General features: G+C 42.9%; 1 protein-coding gene across 1 annotated transcript in view; it reads left to right on the forward strand.

Moving 5' to 3' along the window:
- The window catches only part of LOC109897871 (phospholipid phosphatase 2), a 33644-nt gene extending 24278 nt beyond the window's left edge, over positions 1-9366 (forward strand). Inside the window, exons 2-6 of the mRNA XM_020492497.2 lie at positions 402-553; positions 751-1013; positions 1259-1316; positions 7404-7580; positions 7945-9366. Of these exons, the coding sequence (XP_020348086.1) occupies positions 402-553; positions 751-1013; positions 1259-1316; positions 7404-7580; positions 7945-8097 (803 nt within the window). The 3' untranslated portion in view covers positions 8098-9366. The remainder of the gene's footprint in view (positions 1-401; positions 554-750; positions 1014-1258; positions 1317-7403; positions 7581-7944) is intronic.
- The last annotated feature ends 918 nt before the right edge of the window (positions 9367-10284 follow it).

Genomic DNA, 10284 nt, shown 5'->3' on the forward strand with positions numbered 1-10284 from the left:
GAGGAGAAATAAAACTTCTCAGAGCACCTTGAAGAAACATTTAACCTCCCAGATTGAATAGTGATGTAATGTCTGGGTTTCTGGAAATGTAAAATATATGTTATTTAACTGATGGATGCTCTCGTAAATCTTTATATACGTTAGCTTGAATCAACAGCATTATCATTAATCGCTCCTGATGTACTTTATCACCCTTTATTATAGGAAAAGTCGATGCTGGTAGTTGAAGTAAAATAATGAAAGAGAAAATAAAATTCACATCCTGCTAGTTCAGGTGCTGGACATAAAAATGAATGAAGAATTAAATTATGTCAGCAGTTGGATCCATACAATTGTTGCAGACATCATTTTTCAAGTTGGAGTGAATTAACAAGTTGCCTGCCTGCTCTTTCTTCTCATAGCGGCACTGCCTTTCCTCATTATGACCGTCGTTTTCCGGCCCTACCAGAGGGGTGTGTACTGTGACGATGAGGACATCAAGTACCCCTTCAAACATGACACTATCACCCACGGCCTGCTGGCTGCAGTCACCATCTCCTGCACCGTCGTCATCGTGAGTCCTGCCCTATACTTTCCTCTCTGACACCTAGGTGAGATAAAGAACATCTGAATACATTGATTCCCAGATCAGTGTCACAAACAGGCGTTTGTCTATGTAGCCAGTGGACCAAACCATATATTACCTGTCATACTGGAAGATACTGGAAGGTTAGATGTAATTCAAGCTCCTCTCTCTTTCTCTTCTCATAGCTAGCATCAGGAGAGGCCTACCTGGTCTACAGTAAGAGGATTCACTCTAACTCTGAGTTCAACGGGTACGTGGCGGCGCTCTACAAGGTGCTAGGTACCTTCCTGTTCGGAGCAGCTGTCAGCCAATCACTGACAGACCTGGCTAAGTTCACCATTGGACGCCTGCGGCCCAACTTCATGGCCGTCTGCAACCCCAAGGTCTGCAAAGGCTACATGCTGGATATCAACTGCACCGGCAACTCTCATGACGTCACTGAGTCCAGGTAGTTACTGAGGTAGAGGGTATGAGGGGAATATTGTTGACCGGTGCATTGCTTTATGCCAGTGGTTATTGCTGAACTGGAACCAATGCTTGCACAAACTGCTGCTCACCAGGACAAGGGTTGGTGACCACAGCTTAACGCTCTGGTAGAAACACACTGAATAGATCCACTGTAGTCTCCAAACAGTCATGACAGGTTGACATGACCATTTTTAAGAACATCCATTTTTTTCTCAATTTTTCCAGGTTGTCCTTCTACTCCGGCCACTCCTCCTTCGGGATGTACTGTATGCTGTTTCTAGCAGTGAGTATACAAGGCTCATGGAACAGATGCAAATATCAACTACAAACACCCTTATATTCAACATTCTCAAATGGAATCAATTAATGTAACGCCTCTCCATTTAAATTAGGAGTAATGGGGTAGATATGAAAAGGCTAAATAGAGCAGGCTGTTCCTGGTTATCTAGTTCAACTGCCCTGGGCCTTGTCATTGTGAAATGTAGTATTTATTAAGATCCCCATTAGCTGCTGACAAGGAGGCTGTTACTCTTCCTGGGGTCCAAACAGGAATATAACAACACATCACAACAAAACAATAGTCCACATCATAAATAAAACAATTACATCACAACAAAACAATAGTCTACAGCAGTGGTTCCCAAAGTGTTTATAGTCCCGTACCCCTTCAAACATTCAACCTCCATGTGCGTACCCCCCCTAGCACCAGGGTCAGCGCACTCTCAAATGTAGTTTTTTACCATCATTGTAAGCCTGCCACACACACAACCAGCCTTGTGGGAAGTGACAAAGAGCTCTTATACAATAGGACCAGGGCACAAATAATAATGACCAATAATTTTACTCTTTATTTGACCATCTTACATATGAAACCTTATTTGTTCATTGAAAATTGTGAATAACTCACCACAGGTTAATGAGAAGAGTGTGCTTGAAAGGATGCACATAACTCTGCAATGTATTGGAGAGAGTCTCTGTCTTAAATAATTTTCCACGCAGTCTGTGCTGGTATTCACATAGGTACGTGGTTGCAAAGGGCATCAGTGTCTTAACAGCGCATTTTGCCAAGGCAGGATACTCTGAGTGCAGCCCAATCCAGAAATCTGGCAGTGGCTTCTGATTAGATTAAATTTTCACAGAACCGCTTGTTGCAATTTTGATGACGCTCTCTTGTTCAGATATCGGTAAGTGGACTGAGGCAGGGTATGAAAGGGATATCGAATCCAGTTGTTTGTGTCATCCGTTTCGGGAAAGTACCTGCGTAATTACGCACCAGCTCACTCACGGTGCTTCGCTATATCACATTTGACATTGTCCGTAAGCTTGAGTTCATTTGCACACAAAAAAATCATACAATGATGGAAAGACCTGTGTGTTGTCCTTCTTAATGCAGACAGAGAAGAGCTCCAACTTCTTAATCATAGCCTCAATTTTCTCCCGCACATTGAATATAGTTGCGGAGAGTCCCTGTAATCTTAGATTTGGATCATTCGGGCGAGAAAAAACATCACCCAGATAGGCCAGTCGTGTGAGAAACTCGTCATCATGCAAGAGGTCAGACAAGTGAAAATTATGGTCAGTAAAGAACTTTAAGCTTGTCTCTCAATTTAAAAAAAATTGTCAATACTTTGCCCCTTGATAACCAGCGCACTTCTGTATGTTGTAAAAGCGTTACATGGTCGCTGCCCAAATCATTGCATTGGGCAGAAAATACATGAGAGTTCAGGGGCCCCGCTTTAACAAAGTTAACCATTTTCACTGTAGTGTCCAAAATGTCTTTCAAGCTGTCAGGTATTCCCTTGGCAGCAAGAGCCTCTCGGTGGATGCTGAAATGTACCTAAGTGGCGTCGGGAGCAACTGCTTGCACGCACGTTACCACTCTACTATGTCTCCCTGTCATGGCTTATGCACCATCAGTACAGATACCAACACATCTTGACCACCAAAGTACATTTGATGTCACAAAGCTGTTCAGTACTTTAAACATATCCTCTCCTGTTGTCCTGGTTTCCAGTGGTTTGCAAAAGAGGGTGTTTTCCTTAATTGACTCTCATAAACGTAACGGACATATACCAGGATGATGAAGAAATTGTCTGTATAGTTTTTTGGGCCTTTTCCCCCAGCATTGTCCCAGCCATATCCGCGGCAGCAGGAAGAATTAAGTCCTCTACAATAGTATGGGGCTTGCCTGTCCTGGCCACTCTGTAGTTCACAATTTAAGACCTTCTAGCCCCTTCTTAATAATGGTATCTGTTGCTTTTATACATGTCTTACTACTTGAAAGTCGTCTTAATTCTCACTCAAAAAACTCCTGTGGCTTATTTTTCAAATTGGCATGTTTTGTTTCTAAATGTCTGCGCAAGAGTGAAGGTTTCATCGAGTTGTGAGATAGTACTTTTGCACATATGACACACTTTGGCTGAGGAAAGGCACTACTCCCAATATAAGTGAACCCCAAATCAATGTAGTTCTCATCATATTTGCGCCTCTTCGATGGTCCAACGTCCCTGTCTGTTATCCGGTGCTTTCCCGGGTAAGGGGGTAGTAGCTCTTAGAAACTGTCAGTGTCCATGCTAGCTGGGCTATCAACAAATGTAGATTTACTGATGCTAGCATTGGATGTGCTCTTGGAAGCAAAACAACTTGTGTTGTCGACAGGTGCAGGTGTAGTGCTGCTGGTAGTAGCAGTACTACCAGTAGAGCTGGTATGTGTCTCTATGGACGCAGAACAACTTGTGTTGTCGACAGGTGCAGGTGTAGTGCTGCTGGTAGTAGCAGTACTACCAGTAGAGCTGGTATGTGTCTCTATGGACGCAGAACAACTTGTGTTGTCGACAGGTGCAGGTGTAGTGCTGCTGGTAGTAGCAGTACTACCAGTAGAGCTGGTATGTGTCTCTATGGACGCAGAACAACTTGTGTTGTCGACAGGTGCAGGTGTAGTGCTGCTGGTAGTAGCAGTACTACCAGTAGAGCTGGTATGTGTCTCTATGGACGCAGAACAACTTGTGTTGTCGACAGGTGCAGGTGTAGTGCTGCTGGTAGTAGCAGTACTACCAGTAGACCTGGTATGTGTCTCTATGGACGCGGGCCTTACATTTGTTTTATACCATTTATCCATTTTAGAGCAAACGGAATGAGCAGCAGCTACATTTGGCTACATACGGACTGTTAGTGGGATTCCCATGAGAGAGTAACGATTAATGTGATTGGATGTTAATTATTTGACTAGGCTACCTGAATTTGACATTGTTATTTCGCTGAACACTAGATGGTTTAATTGTATTTTTGGCAGTGAAACGAGGCTACTCAGGTGAGAAAAAAACCCTCACACAAATGTATAGCCCTGTTGGAAAATATAAATGGACTGTTTGAAAATGTGAAGATCATTTTTTTTAAACAAATACAACTAAAACAATAAAATAAAAAAATGTGAATCCCATTTTTATTTGGCGTACCCCCGACGGCATTGCGCGTACCCCCAGTACCCAGTTTGGGAATACCTAGTCTACATCATAAATAAAACAACTACATCATAACAAAACAATCTACATAATAAATACAAATAAAATAAAATCATTATAAAATAAAACAATTACATCCCAACAAAACAATAAATAAACATAAATAAAATGATACAAAGATATTGTGCACTATGCAAATGTACAATAATACAATATTACTGTGTGTGCATGCATGTCTTTACAGTCCGTGTTTTTCCGTGAGGTGTTTTATTTTTTATTATAATGTAACCTTTATTTAACTAGTCAGTCAAGACCAAATTCTTATTTACAATGACAGCCTACCTGGGAACAGTGGGTTTAACTGCCTTGTTCAGTGGCAGAACGACAGATTTTTACCTTGTCAGCTCTGGGATTTGATTCAGCAACTTTCGGTTACTGGTCCAACGCTCTAACCACTAGGCTACCTGCCGCCCATGTTTTATGTTTTTTTTTCTGATTTCACTGCTAGCTTGTACTGGAGCCATGATGTGGAAGAGTTCCATGTGGTCATGGCTCTAGTACATTGCTGTACAGTGCAATGCACTGCATTTCCCAGCCTCTATGTTTGGGCTTAGGGACTGTGAAGAGACTCCCGGTGTCATGTCTTGTGGGACATGTATCGGTGTCTGAGCTGTGTGTTCGCTGTTTGAAGAGACAGTTTGGTGTTTTCAACACGTCAATAGCTCTCAAAAAGACCAGTAATGCTGCAGTCCATCTCTCCTCTACTCTGAGCCAGGAGAGATTGACATTCATGTTCTTGATATTCGCTCTCTGTGTACATTTAAGGGCCAGCCGTGCTACTCTGTTCTGGGCCAACTCTGCACTTGACCATGTAACTGGGCAGTAGTCCAGGTGTGATAAAACCAGGGCCTGTAGGATGTGTTTGGTTGATTGTAATGTCAAGAAAGCAGAGCAGCATTTTATCACAGACAGACATCTCCCCATCTTAGCAAATGTTGCATCAATATGTTTTGAGCATGTAAGTTTGCAATCTAAAGTTACACCGTGCAGTTTAGTCTGCTCAACTCACTCAATTGCCACATTATTCATTAAAATATTTAGATGAGGTTTAGGGTTTAGCTTTTAGTTGTTTTTTTTATATTTAGGTGTAGTTTATTACTAGCCTCCCATTCTAAAACTGACTGTAGCTGTTTATTATAGGTTGCAGTGATTTCACTTGCAGTGGTAGCTGAAGTGTAAATGTTTAGTCATAAACACACAAGCTTTACTCAAGGCTAGTGGTAGGTCATTAGTAAAAATAGAAAACAGTAAAGGACCAAGACAGCTGCCTTGAGGTATATCACACTCTACCTGGTTTACGTGAGAGAGGCTTCCATTAAATAAAACCCTCTGTGTTCGAATAGGTAGGTAGCTCTCAATCCACGATATGGCAGAGGATGTAAAGCCATGACACGTCTTTTTCAGCAGCAGATTACAATCGATAACCTCAAAAGCGGCACTGAAGTCTAACAAAACATTTCCCACAATCTTCTTTCTGCTTATCATCAGTCATTTGTCTCAGTGCCATACATGTTGCGTGCTCCTCCCTATCAGCGTGCTGAAAGTCCGTTGTTAATTTGTTCAGCTATTTGAACCAGAAAGGGGTACTTCAATATTCTTGGGTAGCGGAATGACTTTTACTTCCCTCCAGGCCTGAGGGAACACACTTTCCTGTAGGCTTAGATTGAAGAGATGGCAAATAGGAGTGGCAATACAGTCCACTACTATCCTCAGTCATTTTCCATCCAAGTTGTCAGCACCAGATGGTGTGACATTGATCGACAGCAATAAATCTAGCCATTGACAGACAGACAAGGCAGGCAGACGACTCGGTCCTCACTGCCAATCAAAGCAATCAGTAATCTGCTCTGCTTTGTTCCTCTTTGATATTCCCTTTTAGATGTGATTAATATCTCCATCTCCCTACAAGTGTTGAATGCTGAGATTGAGTGTATGTGCGGTAGGGGGGCATGCATGGATGCCAATTTACATACCTACTATGGCTGGAGCCTGGTAGCAGCCCAGAGAAATGAATGTGCCAGTTAGACATTCTGGCAGCAACTCTCCTCTTCTGTGAAAATGGTTTTCAGTCCATAGTTGGGCATAAATTAGATCAACATTCAACGTCTTTTCATGGTTTATGCAATTCAAAGCATACCATATTTCCGTTTTTACTGGGATTTGATTTAGTATGAAGGGGCATTTAACTTTTAAATTATTGCCTGTTATCATGTGATTTGATTTAGTCATATAAACATTTCATTTACTGTGTATTTAACAAAGTTACGACACACTTGACAGAAAGAAATTGAATACCATTCTTGCCTGTTACGTGTTTATCTGACTAGTGACTACATGTAGCCTGCTGATGTTAGCATTTTGTAAAAGCTGAACAATGTGCTTTCATATTAGCCACTTGTAGAATGGACTCTCACACACTGTATACATGAAAATAACATTTACTAACATATGCTGTGTTTCAGACGTTCATTGAGGCATATTTGATGGACTGAAATATGATGATAGGCATAATGTTACTGGGGCCAGTTTACAGTCAAATAACATTGCCTTATTTGGTGAGATGGTTCACCACTTGTGAACACAAAAACCACTAATGACCTCAATCAGCAGTAAAAGCAAATGGTCTTCAAACAAAGATGGCTCTACTTATGAGAACTGAAACATCTCCTCCCTCTCCTTCTCTCTAGTTGTATGTCCAGGCGAGGCTGAGGGAAAAGATGGCTCTACTTATGAGAACTGAAACATCTCCTCCCTCTCCTTCTCTCTAGTTGTATGTCCAGGCGAGGCTGAGGGCAAAGATGGCTCTACTTATGAGAACTGAAACATCTCCTCCCTCTCTTTCTCTCTAGTTGTATGTCCAGGCGAGGCTGAGGGCAAAGTGGGCTAGACTCCTCCGACCCACAATCCAGTTCTTCCTGGTGGCTTTTGCAGTGTACGTGGGCTACACCCGTGTGTCCGATTACAAGCACCACTGGAGCGACGTTCTGGTGGGCTTCCTCCAAGGTGCTCTCATTGCCATCCTCAACGTGAGTGTTGCCTGCTGGCTTTTTATTGTTCCTAGTCCCCTGTTTTTATTTAAGCTCTTTCAGCAGCGCCTTTGGGAAGTCTCGGAGACGTGGGTGATTCATATTGGAAAGCGTAGCCGCGATTCGTATTTCAGACTACTGCATGCAATTGGGGACCCTCCCAGGCCCAATGTTTTATGACTTCTCTGGCCTGGTTAGAGAGCTGGAGGGGTTATGCAACGCACTGTGTGTTCCTCTGAGACGTGGAGCAGCTGCATGGTGCCCTCCACCACCAGACATACAGTATACAATCACATTTTCCAGCCCTACTCTGGTCCTCTCACTTTGTCTGACCCACACCATTTCACTCCTCTCCTCCCTACAGGTGCGCCACGTGTCAGACTTATTCAAGCAGGGTCCTCCCCACTGCTCCAGCCCAGACACGGTCGAGAACGAGGAACTGGAGCGCCGCAAACCCAGCCTGCAGATTGCAGATGCAGATCACAACAACCATTACAGCTACCCAGGGCCTGTGTGAGAGGGGCCAACCCAGTCAACCACTCTCACAACAAGCTCCCACAAACCACTGGACTGACTGAGGGGGCTGCGCACATTACCAGAATCCTCTATGTCCTGGGTGCACCAGCGCATGAGTGGGAGAGGACTTTTATATTGAGACATCATGGTTGATGTTCACTAGTTTCTTAGTATATTCGTCTCAGAAGTTTTTATGTTGCTTTTTTTTAACACAATAGATTAGGTAAGAGTACCAAACATTCAGATAAGAAAAAAAGACCATTCTCAGAAGAGAAGATGTCTAGATGAGTCCCATTTTAGTGCACCTTTAGTCATATGAGTAATCTCAACTTCAGTGGGAGTTTGGGATTGATATGTTGATTGTTTCACCTATGTGAAATGGACTGCAGAGATTTAGAAATGTTGATGTTGATTGTGTAAGCTTGATATACCACTAGATCACAAACAATCAATGCAAACGTTTGGCATAAAGATTTTAGAAATTGAAAATGAGAAATTCTGCTTTTAGCTATGCACATTCTGGCATCAATCACTCTATTTTTAAATGAAGAAATCAATGTTTTAACAGTAACATTGCTCCTTTAAGGTATTTGGAAAGTGCCTATTCATTTTTATTTTATAGATGACTTTATTCACAAGGTCAGAAATGTCTATAATGCCAGCACTGTTAAGGTATTGTGCAATCACAATCACCCCTGTTAGCCACTGTGAGCCACAAATACTGTATCTGCTAATATTATGACATTTTTATTTTTTCAAGTATGTTATTTTTTTCTGTGGCCCATATCAAACCAGTGCCTTCTTGGACTAGTGCCCTTTAAGAATGACACAAATGGATCAGATTCCAAGTTCACAACACAAACCAGATGCCTTAACATGAGCCTTTTAAGAGTTGTAATGATACAGCTTACCATTCGAGTCATTTGTGGCAAGCTGGTATAATGCTCTATGCAAAGTTCAAGGATTTTTCCTTTCTTGTGTGGACTGCTGGGGCTAATTTGTGAAGAAATGCTCCTGTACAGTGACTATGTCAGGCCTGGCCCTGCTTGGCACAGGAGGACTGATGACAGATCAGTCAGCTCTGGCAGAGAGAGGCTCACCTCTGGTAGTAATTGTGAGGCTCAGAGAGCTGACTCAGAGCTGGCCTGTGACTGTGGAATGGCAAGGTACTCAGAGGGGCCTCCTGCTAAGACGCAGGTCCTACGGACTTCAAGAGATTTAAAGACTTTTCTTTGAATTCCATAAATGATAACCACCTGGAGCAGCTTCAGTGAAGTGTTGTTGTTGTGTAACATCTCACCTGTGTATTACTGAATCCCCCAGCCCAAATTTGCCCATGAAGCAATAGTATCACAATGTTATGGGGTTTGAGTTTCCTCCAGGTTTTCATCATAAAAGGCCCTCCGTTAGCCTTGTTCTGGGTGGTGTGTGTTTCATATGTAATAATACTATTCCTGGCCTGCCGGGTGGCGCATTGGTCTAGGGCACTGCAGCGCTAGCTGTGCCACCAGAGACTCTGGGTTCGCGCCCAGGCTCTGTCGCAGCTGGCCGCGACCGGGAGGTCCGCACAATTGGCCTAGCATCGTCCGGGTTAGGGAGGGTTTGGCCGGTAGGGATATCCTTTTCTCATCGCGCACCAGTGACTCCTGTGGCGGGCCCGGGCGCAGTGCACGCCAACCAAGGTCGACAGGTGCACGATGCGGCTGGCTTCCGGGTTGGATGCGCGCTGTGTTAAGAAGCAGTGCGGCTTGGTTGGGTCGTGTTTCGGAGGACGCATGGCTTTCGACCTTCGTCTCTCCCGAGCCCGTACGGGAGTTGTAGCGATGAGACAAGATAATAATTGGATTGGATACAATTGGATACCACGAAATTGGGGAGAAAATATGTTTATAAAGAATAATAATACTATTCCCATTAGCGGATTGGACCTGGTTGGCCATTATACATGTACAGTTGAAGTTGGAAGTTTACATACACCTTAGCCAAATACATCTAAACTCACTTTTTCACAATTCCTGACATTTAATCCTAATAAAAATTCACTGTCAGTTAGGATCACCACTTTATTTTAAGAATGTGAAATATCAGAATAATAGTAGAGAGAATTATTTATTTCAGCTTTTATTTATTTCATCACATTCCCAGTGGGTTAGAAGTTTACATACACCCAATTAGTATTTGGTAGCAT

The sequence above is a fragment of the Oncorhynchus kisutch genome, linkage group LG10, assembly GCF_002021735.2.
Source record: "Oncorhynchus kisutch isolate 150728-3 linkage group LG10, Okis_V2, whole genome shotgun sequence".
Lineage (NCBI taxonomy): Eukaryota > Metazoa > Chordata > Actinopteri > Salmoniformes > Salmonidae > Oncorhynchus > Oncorhynchus kisutch.